Source organism: Triplophysa rosa, linkage group LG25 (genome assembly GCF_024868665.1).
Source record: "Triplophysa rosa linkage group LG25, Trosa_1v2, whole genome shotgun sequence".
Taxonomy (NCBI): Eukaryota; Metazoa; Chordata; class Actinopteri; order Cypriniformes; family Nemacheilidae; genus Triplophysa; species Triplophysa rosa.
This window is the reverse complement of record NC_079914.1, coordinates 18,156,421-18,173,867: the sequence shown is the minus strand read 5'-3', so window position 1 is coordinate 18,173,867 and position 17,447 is coordinate 18,156,421. Positions and strand designations below refer to the sequence as shown.

Below are 17,447 nucleotides of genomic sequence, written 5' to 3'. Positions count from 1 at the left end.
ATCTTTATCAAGGCCTTTTTTAGCTTTTTCATATTCTGCACGTTTAATATCTAATAATTCAGCAGCAGCTTTAACAATTTCTTGTGCAGCTTTTTTAACTTCTTCAGCAGAAGCAACCAAGACACGAGATTCTTCTATCTTTTCAATAGCATTTTTTAGACCTTCTTCAAAGAGTTTTTTATTACTTTCAGCCTTTCTAAATCTTGAAACTGCATTATCATAAACTTCTGCAGCAGCAGACTCCTCAGCGGCAATTTTCTGCAAATTTAAACCTGCAATTCTTAAAGCTTCTTTAAGATCATTAATTCTACTTTCACGAAAATCAGGGATAATTTCATCTCTTATACTTCTTTCTAATAAAGGATTATTAATTCTTATTTTAGGAGTATACTTTTTTGCAATTACAGGTTGTATTTTTTCTTTAGATCTAATTGATGAAGGCATACCATCCCTAGCAGATGATTTAATATACCTCAACATTAAATATGTTTCAAGATCTGTTAAATCAGCATCATTTGGTATTACAACTCTAAGATTTTTAATATTGATTTCTTTTTTACTACCATCAAAGAGAGAAAAATCTCTAGCAATATCTAAACCTATTATTCTTTTTCCCCTTCTTTGATTACTTTCTGCAAAGAAACCTGAGTCTTTATAAGCATTCATAAGAATTGTTCTTCCACCAAAATCAATATCCAAAGTAGGCTTTTCTTGAGATACTAAATTAGTCAATCTTACTGTATATTTATCTTTTGTTGTATCGAGCAATACATTTGAATCATCTCTTCCATTTAAATTTACAATAGTAGGATCATAAACCTGAACAAAATTACCTAGTTTTGATAGATCTACAGCTTCTTTATCTTCATATCTATCAAAGTTTATTTTCAGATGATCTAAAATATACAAGTTATTTGAATTTCTAAATAAAGGATATTTTCTGTTTTTACCATAAAAATCAGCAACTGCAAAATTATTTATATGATGATTTAAAATGAGTGGAATATCTGACTCAGAGGAATGTGAATAATTAAAAAATTCATCAGAATAATTAGTTGTTTTATCAGCACTAAAAAGCAATGTATTAGCAGTTGCATTTTTATATCTTTTTCCAATTCCCTCAGATTCATCAACATTAAAACAGAATCTTACACCCTTTAAAGGATCAGCTCTATTAATATTAATAATATCAACTAAACAAACTGAATTTCCATCTTCTGCTTCATCATAAGCAAGAAATTGTCCTTTGATAGGCAATGTAATTTTATTCTTAAGATTTTGCAAAGACTTTCGATCTGGTGAATATTTTAAAGGAATTGTAAGATTATTATCTATAATATGAACACCATTAGTAGGTTGTTCTGTATCATCACCCGAATCATCATATACTATATATTGATCAGCTTTATTCTCAAAATATTGCTCTTCATCTTCATTGCTACTTCTTATACATTTATCACTATCTTCATCTATTTTACATGTAGCATAAGCTTTAATAATCTTGCCACCAACAGATTTACTATAACCATTCTTATTATCTCTTAGTATATCAACAAGATCGCTATAATTAGTTTCTATTACACCAATCTCTACTAAACCTAAATCTTTAGATTTAGCAGCACCAATGAAAATAAAAGAAACAATAAGGGAGAACAACAAATTTTTTTTCAAAAAAGACAACATAACAATTTCTTTCCTATACACAACACCCTGGTAATGCAACAACGATGCAAAACCTAGCTAATAGACTAGTAGGAAAAAATTAATTTATGATAAAAAAATGATTAAAAAATGAAATTAATTAATGTAAAAACACAAAAATTTAAAAAATAAAAAAACCCTAACTTAGGTAGGGCAAAAATTTTATAATCTAAACAGGAATTTATTTAAAGAAAAAGAAGTTGCGGAGGCAGGAATCGAACCTACGATCTCCAGGGTATGAACCTAGCAAGTTAACCTCTACTCTACTCCGCATAGTTAAATTTATAACAGAGATAATTCTGGAATACAATAGGAAAAAATCTTAAGTATCTTTATTATAAGGATCATCAATATCAAGTTTTCTCAATATATTAATTTCATAACTTTCCATTACATATTGATCAACATTATTTACATGATCATAACCCATCAAATGAAGAATACCATGACAAATCAAATGTGAAAGATGATCATAAAAACTTTTGTCCTGATCAATAGAATCTTTTCTAATAAAATTGTATGCTAGAAAAACATCACCTAAATGATATTCACCATCTATTTCACCCAACAATTGGAATGACAAAACATTTGTTGGTTTATCCTTTAATCTATAATCTCTATTGAGTTTTCTGATATAATCATCACAAACCAAAATAATATTTACTCTGCATTTTTTATGAAGTCCCAAATCAATGCCTTTAACATCAATTTTCTCAGAGGAAATCAATTCAGCTATTTTTTTTGAGTGAATAACAACATAACATAAATCTTCTTCACTCCAATCCAATGAAACCTTTTCAACTGTAAACAAAAGCTCAAACATAAAATTTCCTAATTAAACTTCAAATGCAAAATAACATCAGAAGCTAAAAAGAAAAAGCTACAAATTAATTTACTCTTTGTATTATGCTTTTCATAGCATCACCAGCTGCTTTAACTAAGGAAGAACCCATTTGAGAAATTATATTCCATTTGTTTACATTAACCTGGAATTTCATTAAATTATCTACAGTTAAATCACCACCGCCAGCATTTTTCTTCAATTCTGTTTCAAGTGTATCAATTGCTGTTTTAGAACTTGATGTAATTGAATCAAAAATATTATTACCAGTAGACATAAGAACCCCTAATATAAAAATAAGCTAAACCAAATAGATGACATAAAATTCATTTATTCATTAAAATTTGTTTTATTATGATAAAAATTCCACAACTTATCTAAACTATCATTAGCTGCAATTATGCCAAAACAAACTAAATTATTATTATTTTTTGACAGAAAACCATCCAAATGACATTTCAAGCTATTAACAAATTTTTTTTCAGAGTCCTTAGAAATTAATTCTTCAATCTCAAAAAAATTATCAAAGTCTTCAGAAATCATATAATCAACACAAAATCTTTAAATTATTAAACATTAATACCATTAACAATAATTAGTTAAATTTTTATTAACCCTATATACTGATAACAATACCAACATTACCAAAGTAGCTCTTTTGAAGATTTACAAATCTAACATTAAAGCCTAATCCCCATGAATTAAATGATGTAAACTTAATATCAAACTCACCACCAAAGAATACAGCATCAAAATAACCTCTGCTGTTTGCTTCATTATAATCTATAAACCTTAAGTATTTAGCACTATCTTTATCTAGATTAGGAACTTCAAGACCCAATACCAAGCTTGGATTAAAGGATATAATTCCCATAGCAGAATCAATTTCACTCTTCAAACCAGCATTATACTCAAAAATAAAACTCTGATATCCTTTTACATTACTATTAATAGAAAAATCTTTAGAAACAATCAAACTGCTATCAATAAAGTTAGTGAAGGCAATACTATCATTTATCTTTAAATCAGCAAAATTTGCACTACTATAAACATTCAATGAGTGTAATTTAGTATATCTTTTATCATCATTGTCATTCTGTTTAGATGCAGTATAGGATTTCAAAATGTAAGAAACACCAGATTTAATATCTACAATTTCAGGAAAATCATAACCAATATTCCCATTTATAATGTAAACAAATTCTAACAATTCATACCTATCACTTCCATTTTTGAAATGATTTAACCTATTTTGCATTGTTGACAAAGCTGTATAACCACCTAAAGTTAATCTATCATTCTTCTGATAATCAACACCAAAAAATATCAAACCTAATTTAAATAAATTCTCAACAATATCATTATTATTGGGAAAAGTTACATAAGGTGTATTACCATTATTTTGCTCAAAACCATCCTGAACCCAGTATATTGATGGGACAAAACCTATCCTAAAATTAAAAGGGGATCTGCTTGACCAAATATTTTCTACATCATATTCTTTTTTCTCATCAATTGAGATATTTTCTGAGTTGATAATAATATGATCATTATCTTTTCCTGCAAAAACATACTTATTCAAAGACAAAATAGACTGATTAAAATAATCCAAAGACACTCCAATTAATTTACTACCATCGGATAAATTACTAAAACCATGAGAATAAGAACTTAATTGAACAGCTAGGACAAGAAAAGATAAAAAAACACGCAGCACTTTAACTCTCACAAAATTTTTTAAGATCTGTAACAAACATATTATAAATGCAATAATATATGTTAAGATATGTTAATTCCATTAATAAAAACATTATGAATGGCATGAGGATAATTATACATAATGATAACTTGATATGTAATGATAAAATCTATAATAGGCAAAAAATGTAAGATTTTGGATAAGAAAACAATTAAAAATACATAAATACAGATTCACTACCTAACAGAAAACAAAAGCAGCAGATTTAAAAAACTACCATATAACTAGGTTAATTTTTTGTAAAATTAAATAGCCAATTAACTTTCAAAGATCTCTATGCTATTTATAAATCCATAATAATTATTTCTAATTCAAAAGAGCAATCAAATGAACATTAACTTAATAAAAGAAAAATTAAAACTCATAATAAAAAGAAATTGTTTCAACATGAGAATTGATTGTAATTTATTAGTAGATAAAATTTCAAGCAGATGTACAGAAAACATGTCTGAGGAAGAAATTTATCAGCTAATTTCTACTACTTGTGCTGCCATGTCACTTGAACACCCAGACTATTCAAAGATAGCATCCAATGCCCAAGTTGAATTACTACATAAAAGTACACCAGGTTTCATAGAAGCAACAAAAACTTTATACAAAAATGGTCTTTTAAATGAGAGTTATTACAATACAGTTATAGAAAACCAGAAGTTTATTGAAGAAACCATTAATTACCAAAAAGATTTCAGATTTGATTTTTTTGGCATAAGTACACTACAAAAGGCCTACTTATTAAAAGATTACAAAGTCACAATAGAGAGACCTCAAGACCTATTCATGCGTGTTGCAATTACAGTTTCTAACAAACCTACAGAACTATTTAATAAGGAAAAAACCAAAAAAACTTATAACATGATAAGTGATGGTTATTATACACAAGCAACTCCAACATTATTTAACAGTGGTCTAAAAGTTCAGCAATTATCTTCATGTTTCTTAATTGCAAACGAATCAGACTCAATAGAAGGCATATTCAATACAATCAAAGATTGTGCACTAATTTCCAAAACAGCTGGAGGGATTGGGGTACATTGCCACAATATTAGAGCGGCCAAATCAATAATCAAAAGCACAAATGGAGAATCAGGCGGGCTTATTCCATTCCTAAAGATATTTAATGAAACTGCAAGATGTGTTGATCAAGGTGGTGGGAAGAGAAAAGGATCTTTTGTGATATACCTTGAGCCATGGCATGCAGACATTGAAGCATTTCTAGAGTTAAGGAAGAACATTGGAGCCGAGGAATTCCGTGCTCGTGATCTATTTTATGCTCTATGGGTTCCTGATTTATTCATGCAAAGAGTTATCAATGATGAAAATTGGACACTTATGAGTCCTGACACTGCTGAGGGGCTTTCTGATGTTTATGGTGATGAATTCAACAAATTATATAAGAAGTATGAGGAGGGGAATATTGGAACAAAGACATTATCTGCCCGCAAACTATTTAGTGAAATTGTTGAAGCTCAAATTGAAGCTGGGCAACCATATTTTCTATACAAAGACTCAATAAACAGAAAGTCAAACCAAAAAAATATTGGTACAATAAAGTCATCCAATTTATGTGCAGAAATTGTTGAGTATTCTGATGACAAGGAAACAGCTGTTTGTAATTTAGCTTCAATTTGTCTTCCATCTTTTGTTAATTCTGAAGGAAAATTTGATTATATCAAGCTTGAGGAGATAGCAGAATTAGCTCTTGAAAACACAGATAATTTAATTGATATCAGCTACTACCCTACCAAAAAGACTGAGTACAGCAATCTTAGACACAGACCAGCTGCAATAGGGGTTCAAGGTTTAGCTGATGTTTTTTTCAAAATGAAATTACCATATGAGTCTAAAGAAGCTGCCGAAGTAAATAAGAAGATATTTTCTACCATTTACTATGGAACAATTAAGAAATCCATGGAATTAGCGAAAAAATATGGACCATACCAAACTTATAAGGGATCTCCTTCTTCTGAGGGGATATTACAATTTGATATGTGGAATGTAGAGCCAATATCTGCTGACTCATCTTTTGATTGGAAATGGCTAAAGGGAGAGATTGCAAAACATGGGCTCAGAAACAGCCTAACAACAGCATGTATGCCAACAGCTTCTACGAGCATAATTATGATGAACACAGAATCTTTCCAGATTCAAACCAGCAATGTTTTTAAGCGTCAGACGCTTTCTGGAGAGTTTTTATTAGTAAACAAGTATTTAGTGAATGAATTAGAAAAGATTAGTTTATGGAATAAAGAGATATATGAAAGTATATTATTCAACAATGGGTCAATACAAAACATTGGATCAATACCTGAAGAAATTAAGAAAATTTATAAAACTACATGGGAAATATCTCAAAAGGTAGTAATAGACATGTCTGCGGATCGTTCACCATATATTGATCAAACACAATCTCTTAATCTCTGGCTAGAAAAACCAACATTCAAGCAAGTATGTAGTATGCATATGTACAGCTGGGAGAAAGGGCTAAAAACAGGGATGTATTACTTAAGGTCACGTCCATCCAGTGATGCAATGAAAATGACTGTTTCCAAAGAAATTTTAAACAAGTATGAGAAACAAGAGGAATGTTTGGATTGCCAAGCATAATTTAAGGAAAGTAAATCATGATTTCTAAAGGCTATATATCTATATTTCCAATAAACTACCCACAAATTTGGGATGCATACAAAAAGCATGTCAGCAATTTTTGGACTGCTGAGGAGATATCATTTAAAGATGATCTAAGCAATTTGGAAAAGTACAGCAAGGATGAGATATTCTTTTTAGAGCATGTTTTAGCATTTTTTGCTAATTCAGAAGGTTTAATTAATGAAAACTTATGTACCAGGTTCTATCCAGAAATTATCATGCCTGAGGCAAGATGTTTTTTCACAATGCAAATGATTAATGAATCAATACATGCTGAAACTTATGCTCTACAAATTGACACATATATCAAAGACTATGACTATAGAACAAAATTATTCAATGCAGTTGAAAATTTTGACTGTATCAGAATAAAAGCTGAGTGGATGAATCAATGGCTAAAAAGTGAAACCAACCTATTGAAACGTTTAATAGCATTTGGGCTAATTGAAGGCTTATTTTTTGCCAGCTCATTCTGTGCAGTCCATTATTTCAGGAGCAACAATATTCAAAAAAATCTACCAAGTTTATCACTATCAAATGACTGGATATCGAGAGATGAAACATTACATTTTAGTTTTTCATCATTAATATTCAGAACCCTATCAAATTTAAAAAGAGAAAACAAACTAAATGACAAGATAGTCAAAAGTGAAAAATGTATTCCAGATCTAGTATCACAAAAAGAAGCTGAGGAAATTGTCAGAGATGCGGTAAAGTGTGAGGAGTACTTTATTAGATCTGCGCTTCCAGTAAACTTAATTGGCATGGATGCAGAGAAATTATGCACATATTCCCATGCTGTAGCTGACAGGATCATGGATTTATTTGGATTTGAACGCATTTACAATGAAGAAAACCCATTTGATTTCATGCGTGCATTAGATGTTTTAAATGTTACAAACTTTTTTGAGAGAAGAGTATCAGACTACCAACGTGCTACTGACAGGGAAATATCTTTTGATGCTAATTTCTAAATCTGGCGGAGAATAGAGGATTCGAACCTCTGAGAGAAAAAATCTCAACATGCTTTCCAGGCATGCGCCTTAAACCACTCGGCCAAATCTCCTTCATTATAGAACTATTAAACATAGAATATAGCCATTATGTCAAGAAATAAATATCCAAAAACACAATTTAATATAGATTTTTAAGAAATTACTGTAGATTTATTTAAAAAGCCAAAAATGCAAATCAACTCAAAATACCATTATTTGCAAGAACAGATCTATGAATCTCTTGGGTAATTTCTGGATTTTCTAACAAGAAAGATTTTACTTGTTCAATTCCCTGACCAATTTTATTCCCATTGTATGAATACCATGAGCCAGATCTTTTTATTATTTCTTCAGCTTGACCTACATTAATCAAATCTGTCAGGAAGCAAATTCCTTTTCCATAAACAATTTCAACTTCAGTAGTTTTAAATGGTGGGGAAATTTTATTTTTTACAATTTTAATTTTAGATTTCATTCCAAATGGAACACCATCTTTTATAATCTTTTCACCAGATCTAATATCAATTCTAACTGAGCAATAAAATTTTAATGCATTTCCTCCAGTTGTTGTTTCTGGATTACCATAGCCTCCAATCTTATGTCTCAACTGATTTGTAAAAATAACAATACAATCAGATTTACTAACCAAACCGGCCAATCTTCTCAAACTTTTACTCATCATTCTTGCCTGCAATGCTGGAGATTGATTCTCTAAATCACCTTCTATTTCAGATTTAGGCACAAGTGCTGCAACACTATCAATCACAATCATTTTTACTCCTTCTTTAACCAGAGCCTCTGTAATTGACAAAGCTTGTTCACCAAAATCTGGTTGAGACAAAATCAGATTATCAATATCTATTCCCAAATTTTTTGCATATTTACAATCTAAAGCATGTTCAGAATCAACAAATGCACAAATTCCACCAGACTTTTGACATTCTGCTATTGCATGCAATGTCAAAGTTGTTTTTCCAGAGCTTTCAGGGCCATATATTTCAATAATTCTACCTTTAGGAAATCCACCAATTCCCAAAGCAATATCCAAACTCAAAGATCCAGTTGATATTGAATCAACTTCTACTGAAGCTTTATTACCTAACAGCATTATTGAACCCAAGCCAAATGATTTTTCAATATTGCTAATCAACTCATCCAAATTTTTGACTTCACCGGACCGATTCTTATTCATAACAAAACCTCAAGTTAATAAAAGTTAATAAATATTAACAAATAATCCAGGGAAAACATATTGATTTATTTATAACACTAGTAGATAACTATACTCATAAATCACTGCTCTCTTCGTCTAGTGGCCCAGGACACCAGATTCTCATTCTGGAAACAGGAGTTCAATTCTCCTAGGGAGTGCCATTAATTTGATTTTATAGTTTCATTATTTTACAAAATGAGCTATTAATTTAGTAGTTAGGAAATATTTAGAGGATATTTTATGTTAAAAATTAGACTTGCTAGAGGTGGATCAAAAAAAAGACCTTTCTATCGTGTAGTAATAGCTGATGCCAAAGCTCCTAGAGATGGTGCTTTTATTGAGAAAGTTGGAACATACAATCCAATTGCTTTAGACACAGATCCTAACAGAGTAGTTTTAAATATAGAGCGTATACAATATTGGATTTCTAAAGGTGCTCAAGCAACTGAAAGAACCCAAAAACTTATCAAGCATGCAACTTCAAAATAGCAAGATTATTATTGGAAAGATTGTAGGTGTTTATGGAATCAAAGGTATTGTCAAGATAAAGTCATATTGTGAATTAATTTTAGACAATAATAGCTGTATATTTGAACTTTATAAGTCATCTACAGACAAGATTACAAATATAGAAATAGAGAGTTTAAAGCACTACAAGTTAGACATTTTTTTAGTTAAGATAAAAGACATCAATGATTGCAATTCTGCTGAATCATTATTAAGAAGTGATTTAATAGTAGACAAAAGTTATTTACCAAAAACCGAAGAAGATGAATTTTATAATTTTGATTTAATTGGACTATCCATTTCGTATAATAATTCAATATTAGGAGAGGTAGAGGGTATCCAAAATTTTGGTTCTGATTATTTACTAGAAGTAAGATTACACAGTAATTCCAAATTAGAGTATTTTCCTTTTACCAAAAATGATATTTTATCTGTAGATATAGAAAATAAAGTTATTAAAATAAATCAGGACTCTGTTTGGATAAACAATTTACTGGAAAAATAAGATGCAATTTAAAGCATATGTAATAACAATACACCCGGAATCTTTCCCAGGAGTATTAGATTATGGAGTTGTAGGAAGAGCTTTAAAAAGCAAACAATGGTCTTTAGACATCATTAATTTACACAAATTTTCCTCAGACAAACATAATTCAGTTGATGATACGCCATTTGGTGGTGGTGCTGGAATGGTAATAAAACCAGATGTATTAGGCAGAGCAATTGATCATGCAATAGAGCTTTGCAGTGAAGAAAAATATCAAATCATATTCCCTACTCCCAAGGGGGAAATTTTACAACAAAAAATTGTCAAAGAGTTATCAATAGAGAGAAATCTAATATTTATTTGTGGCAGATTTGAGGGAATTGATGAGAGGATTTTAGAAAATTACAAAGTTATGAGCATTTCTTTAGGTGATTTCATACTAGCTGGAGGAGAAATTGCTACGCAAGCAATTCTTGAGTCAATTATCAGACTACACAACAATGTTTTAGGAAACAAAGACTCATTAGAGCAAGAAAGTTTCAATAACAATCTTTTAGAGTATCCGCAATATACTAAACCAAGAAATTGGAGAGGATTAGAGGTACCAGAAGTTTTACTTTCAGGAAATCACAAAAAAATCGATGAGTGGAGAATGCAAAAATCGGAGGAAATAACCAAAAAAATCAGACCAGATTTACTAGAAAAATTAAATAAAAATTAACAATAAAAAACAAAAATATTGACTTTTATTTTGTTCCAGTAAAAGATATATAAATACAAGATTAAAGGGTCTAGAATGTACAAGTTTCAAGAAGTAGAAAAAGAAGAAATTGAAAGAATAATATCCTTACGTGGACAGGAGATTCCAAAATTTAGACCTGGAGATACACTAAAGGTAAGTATTGAGATCAAAGAGGGAAACAGTAAACGTGTTCAAGCCTTCCAAGGTTTATGTATTGGAAAAAAGGGATATGGGATTAATAGTTCTTTTATTCTAAGACGTGCAATTGGTCAAGAGAGCATTGTTAGAACATTCCCATTCTATTTACCAACAATTAAAAAGATAGAAATTATATCCCAAGGAAAATCCAGAAGAGCAAAGCTTTATTATATGAAAAGTCTTTATGGCAAGAAAGCCAGGGTTAGAAGTATTTAGTTTTACTTTTGTAGCAACAGAACTAAAAGATCTTTACTTAATATTTTTTAGTATTTAATTATTTATTTTTTTGATCATCAATGTATGGATTATAGTTCCTTCTATATTCTATACGAATTGGCAATTCTGACAACTTAAAATAGCTAGAAATATTATTCTTTATGTATCTTTTATATGTTTCAGCCACATCAATATTAGAAAACACCAAAAATCTAATAGGCTCAACACTTGTCTGGGTAATATATTTTAATTTCAACTTACCACTAAAGGGGCAATTTGCTTGCATTTTTTTCAAGTAATCATTCAAGTTTCTAGTAGATATTTTAGTTTTTGCTAAACTTCTCAAATATTCTGCTTTTGAAATAATTTTATCAACATTTTTACAATTTAAAGCAGAGAAAATAATTACAGGGATATCTTTAACCTGAGCTATGGACTCATGAATTTCATTAACAATCCTAGCATGTAGACCACTATATTCATTTAGCAAATCAATCTTATTCACACCAATAATTACAGGATTACCTCTTTCTAGAATTTCACTAACAATTAATAAATCTTGCTTTGTAATACCTTCTGAAGCATCAAAAATAATCAAAACAACAGCATTGCTGCTAATATTATTTAATGATCTTCTGGCAGCAATTCTTTCTATATCAGATCTTTTACTCAATTTTTTTGAAATACCTGCTGTATCTACAATTGTAGTACCATCTATATCAATGCTAACAAAATCTCTAGTTGTCCCAGGAACATCACTTACAACTACCCTATCCTGCCCTAATAAAGAATTTACCAAAGTGGATTTACCAACATTAGGTTTACCAGCAATAACCAATGATAATTTATTATTTTTATCTTCAGTGCATTCTTGGTCATTTTCTCCAATAAAACCTTGCAGGTATTCATGTAATTCTTCAAATCCATTTTTATTCATAGCAGAAATAAATATTAAATCAATTCCAGTTTCATAAAAAGAGGATAAATTCTTGTTCAAAAAATTCTTAGCATCAGATTTATTTACCAAACAAATAAAAGGTTTATTCTGAGAACGAATAAATTTCAATATTTCCAAATCAACTGATGTAATAATCTCTTTTGCACTACAAACAAACAAAACAACATCACAATCACTTATAACATGTTTTAATTTTTTATTAGTACACTGAGAAATGGTATCTTTTGAAGTAACAAATCCAGGAGTATCAATAAGGACAAAATTCAGATCAAACAAATCTACCAAACCTTCTTGATAATCTCTTGTAAGAGCTGGAGTTTCACCAACCAATGATATATTTTTACCTACAAGAGCATTGAATAATGTAGATTTACCAACATTAACCCTACCTACTAATGCAACTTTTTTCATTTCACCTTAAATAGAATATTCTACCAAAACTTGTTAATAAATAAACTGTATCATTTAAAATCATTGGTTTATTTACAAAATAATAACTAGTCTCAATATAATCTATAAAATCACCAGTCAATGGATCTAAAACTATAATAAAACCAGAGTTTGAAAATAGTAGCAATTTTTCATTTAACATAATTGGAGTTAAAAACTTCAAATTATTCCTAATTATGCTATCCTTAACTTTACGGTGATTAAAATAAGAAGTACCAGCTACCTTACTTTTTACAAAGGATAATAAATCTGCATTCCAAATAGTGCTACCATTTTTATTTATTGCTTTTAAATTCTCATTAATATCTAAAACAAAAAATAAATCACCAACATTAAGAATATTTGTTAAGCCCACCTCTAAATCAACTAACTTATCAGCTTTGCCACTTTCAGCATCTATTATTCCCATTTTTCTACTATTTTTAGAAAAGACATAAATTTTATCTTCAATTAAGAAGATTGGTTGATTTATATCATTTAATTGAAATACTTTTTTATAATTCTTTTCATTCTTAGAAAAATCTAAATTGCTCCAAACAATGATATTTTTATCAGCATCCAATGAGATAATTTGACCATTAGAATATGGAATAATCAGGTTATTCTTATAAAATAACAAACTAGAAACACCAAGATCAGAAATATTAGAAGGATTTGATGATGAATATTCACCTTCATCAATTAACAACCCATTTTCAGCTGAAATTTTAGATAAAATATCATTACTAGAAAGTTCATATATAAAATCTTTATTATCATTTGCATGTTTAATATTAGAAAGAGTCTTAATAGGCAGGTTAATATTGCTATGCCAAAAAATAGACCCATTATCAATACTAATCTTATATATACTACCAGTAGGGATTGATACATAAATACTATCACCAGAAATAAAATAATTATTTAAAAATAACCCAGAAGAGCTAATCAAATTTTCTTTTGACCATACAATTTTATTTTGAAATGGATCGATCTTTACAATTTTATTAGATAAGAAGGCATATAAATGTGATCCATCTGACAAAATAGAATCATTTACATTATAAATATGATTAACTAAACCCAAATAACTTATTCCATCTAACAAGCCAAATTGAATATTATTTTCTTTATCAAAATCCCTAAAAACAAAGTTATTGTGAATAAAACTCCCATCTAACCAAACGTCACTATAAATTTCATCAGGAAATTTTATATCTTTTTTGCAAGAATCACAAGATAATAAACTTGAAGAAGAAGACAAAAGAACAAACAAAGCACAAAAAAACTTTTTCATATTAATTCCTAACTTTACCCTTAATAAAATTCCCATAAATTCAAAACATCAGATCATAAATAATTAATTACTTATTCCTCATTCCTCAAAAGATTAGATAGTAAAGATATATTCTTAATCCTTTCATCAGATGGCAAAAATTCACTATATTGATAATTTTCTAAAAACTTGTGCAATTCATCAAATTTATTATTCAAAAATAAATCAGCAGAAATATTTTCAACAGCCAAGGATAATAGCATTTGATCTCTATTGTAATAATCAAAATTCAGCAATTTTTTAAACAAATAATCAGAGTAAAAACCAGACAAATAGCCAATTTCATCATAATTAGATTTTTTATTTATAGAGAGATATTCATCAGAATTTTTTAAGTAACCAGCTCTAATAAATCTAGCAAAATCACCATAAATACTTTTGCTTTTACTCAGATTATTAAGACTATCTTTAACAATAAACTCATCATCACTGTAAATTATTTTATCAAAAACAAATGAATCTTTTTTTATTTCAGACAATTTATAATAGCTATAGACATTAAATAAAAAAATAAAACCAACAATACTGCATATTGTAGCAATAATATAATTTTTATTCTTAACAACTGAATTAACTATATAATCAAGTTGTATATCATCTTCAAAGTCAGAAAAACTCATTATAAAAACAAAACCCTAAATTCTATGTTACTAAAGACAGTATAACAAAATTAAATATTATAAACCAACTAATTAACCTTTTAACCCCTTAATTAAAGGAACTATTTTAATAACAAAATCTTTATAAAAATCCTGAGACAAATAATCTGTAACCTGATCAACATTAACCCATTTTAAGACATTTCCCAAATTTAATTTACCATCCCACTTAGTAAGCAAATAAATCAATTGTATCAATAAAGGGTTCTTATGACTTACAAAAATTAAAGGTCTAAAATCATCTGGATCACAAATTAAACCAGAAATTTTATTTATTTCTTTTGCTATAGATTCTTCAGGAGAATTATTATCAAGGAGTTCTGTAGTGGGCAAAATAAATTCTACACTAGATAAAACATTATTAGTTTTTGAAAAAACCAGCAATTCATAATTTGAATTAATCAAAACACCAGAAACAATAAATTTATTTTTAATCATAAAAATACACTATATAATCAATAATTAATAAATTAATCTATATCTTTAATTTTATCCATAGAAAAAATAATACTTTTAACTTATATTATAAACAAACAAACTAAAAAAGTAAGAATAAACATACCTTTTAACATAGAAATTTCTGGAACAAAAAATGCTTGGATGGATTATTGAAAAAATTTTTGGAACAAATAATGGAAGGATTATCAAAAAATATCAAAAAATAGTTGATCAAATCAATCTTTTAGAGCCAAAGTATGAATCTTTATCTGACAAAGAATTAAAAAATTGTACAAGAAATTTCAAAGAAGAGCTAAGCAAGAACAAAACATTAGATGATTTAATAGTAGAAGCTTTTGCTGGAGTTAGAGAAGCATCAAAACGTGCTCTAGGCAAAAGACATTATGATGTACAATTATTAGGGGGTATTGCTCTTCACCATGGGAAAATTGCAGAAATGCAAACTGGTGAAGGCAAGACGCTTGTTGCTACTCTTTCAGCGTATTTAAATGCTTTAACTGAAAAAGGGGTTCATATTGTTACAGTAAATGAATACCTAGCCAAACGTGATGCATCATGGATGGGATCGATTTATTCAAGACTAGGGATGAGTACAGGATATATTATTCCAGGGATGGATGATCAAACCAGAAAAGATCAATATAATTGTGACATTACATATTGTACAAACAGTGAGCTTGGATTTGATTACCTACGTGACAATATGAAGAACAATTTAAGTGATTTTATTCAAAGGCCATTAAATTATGCAATAATTGATGAAGTTGACTCAATATTAATTGATGAAGCAAGGACTCCATTAATTATATCGGGGCAAGTAGACCAAGACTTAAAAATCTATTTATTAAGCAATTATTTAGTAAGTCAATTATCAGCTGAAGATTATGAAATCAAGGAAAAATCCAAATCTGTTTACCTAAAAGACTCAGGGATAGAAAAAATTGAAACTATATTAAGAGAAAAACAAATCGTAAAACCAAACACAAATCTTTATAGTTCAGAAAATTTAGTTATAACTCACTGTATCAACAATTCTTTAAAAGCTAATTTTGCGTTCAGAAAAAACAAGGATTATTTAGTAAAAAATGGAAAAGCATTAATTATTGATGAATTCACTGGACGTATCATGGACAAACGCAGATATGCTGATGGATTACATCAAGCCATTGAGGCAAAGGAAAATATTGAAATAGAAAAAGAAAATCAAACATTAGCATCAATAAGTTTCCAAAATTATTTCAGAATGTATCCAAAGATCTCAGGAATGACGGGTACTGCAATAACAGAAGTTGATGAGTTCAAGGAAATTTATAATCTTGATGTTATTCAGATTCCAACCAATATGCCGAACAAACGTACAGATCTCAATGATCTTATATACATGAAAAAATCAGCCAAGTTAAAGGCAATATTAGAGTCAATTCAGGATTCTCACAAGAAGGGACAGCCAATACTAATAGGAGTAACATCAGTAGAAAAATCTGAAGAGTTATCTGATATTCTCAAAAAGAACAAAATTAAACACAATGTTTTAAATGCCAAAAACCATGCCAAAGAAGCAGAAATAATTAATCAAGCGGGAAAAAGAGGATCTGTAACAATTGCCACCAACATGGCTGGACGTGGTACAGACATAAGACTAGGTGGCAATACAGAATCTGAACCTGAAAACAAGGAAAAGATTACCCAAGAAGCCATTGAAATAGAAAAGCTTGGCGGGCTTCTCATTATTGGAACTGAAAGAAATGAAAGCAGACGAGTTGACAACCAGCTCAGGGGAAGATCTGGACGTCAAGGCAGTGCTGGTGTAACACAATTTTTTCTAAGCCTAGAAGATGATCTTATGTGCATATTTGGTGGTGAAAAGCTAAACTCAATAATGAACAAGCTTGGGATGAAAGATGATGAAGCAATCAGTCATAAATGGGTTACAGGGGCTCTAGATTCTGCACAAAAAAAAGTTGAATCGTATAACTATGAGCTACGCAAAAATCTAATTAGATATGATGATGTAATAAATGATCAGAGAAAAAATATATATAAGCAAAGAAATTTCATTATAAAAAACAAAAACAATTATAACCTAATACTCAATGCTCTAGAAGACACAACAGACTATTTAATTGAAACTTACATGCCATCAGGAGAGTATCTTGATGAAAACAAGATAGATGCATTTAGCAATGAGGTTAATTCACTTTTATCAGAAGAAGTTCCAATTATTAAGTGGATAAGAGAAGAAAATCTAAACAGTTCAGATGTTAGGGAGAAAGTAAAAGTTTTAATTAAGCAAAAAATAGA

At 29.2% G+C, this 17,447-nt stretch overlaps 1 protein-coding gene and 2 non-coding genes across 3 annotated transcripts; 1 reads left to right on the top strand and 2 right to left on the bottom strand.

Moving 5' to 3' along the window:
* Positions 1-1,901: 1,901 nt before the first annotated feature.
* trnam-cau (transfer RNA methionine (anticodon CAU)) lies at positions 1,902-1,974 on the bottom strand. Its single transcript has one exon. It is a non-coding gene; the product is annotated as a tRNA-Met (tRNA).
* Positions 1,975-4,745: 2,771 nt separating this feature from the next.
* Positions 4,746-6,905, top strand: LOC130548581 (ribonucleoside-diphosphate reductase large subunit-like). The gene has a single exon (XM_057325419.1). The coding sequence runs from the start codon at positions 4,746-4,748 to the stop codon at positions 6,903-6,905; it is 2,160 nt and encodes a 719-aa protein (XP_057181402.1).
* A 1,022-nt stretch (positions 6,906-7,927) lies between these two features.
* Positions 7,928-8,013, bottom strand: trnas-gga (transfer RNA serine (anticodon GGA)). The gene has a single exon. It is a non-coding gene; the product is annotated as a tRNA-Ser (tRNA).
* Between the last annotated feature and the right edge of the window lie 9,434 nt (positions 8,014-17,447).

Bases quoted from the DNA above. Each gene is read 5' to 3' on its own strand.
- LOC130548581 (XM_057325419.1), top strand. From the start codon at position 4,746: ATGTCTGAGGAAGAAATTTATCAGCTAATTTCTACTACTTGTGCTGCC.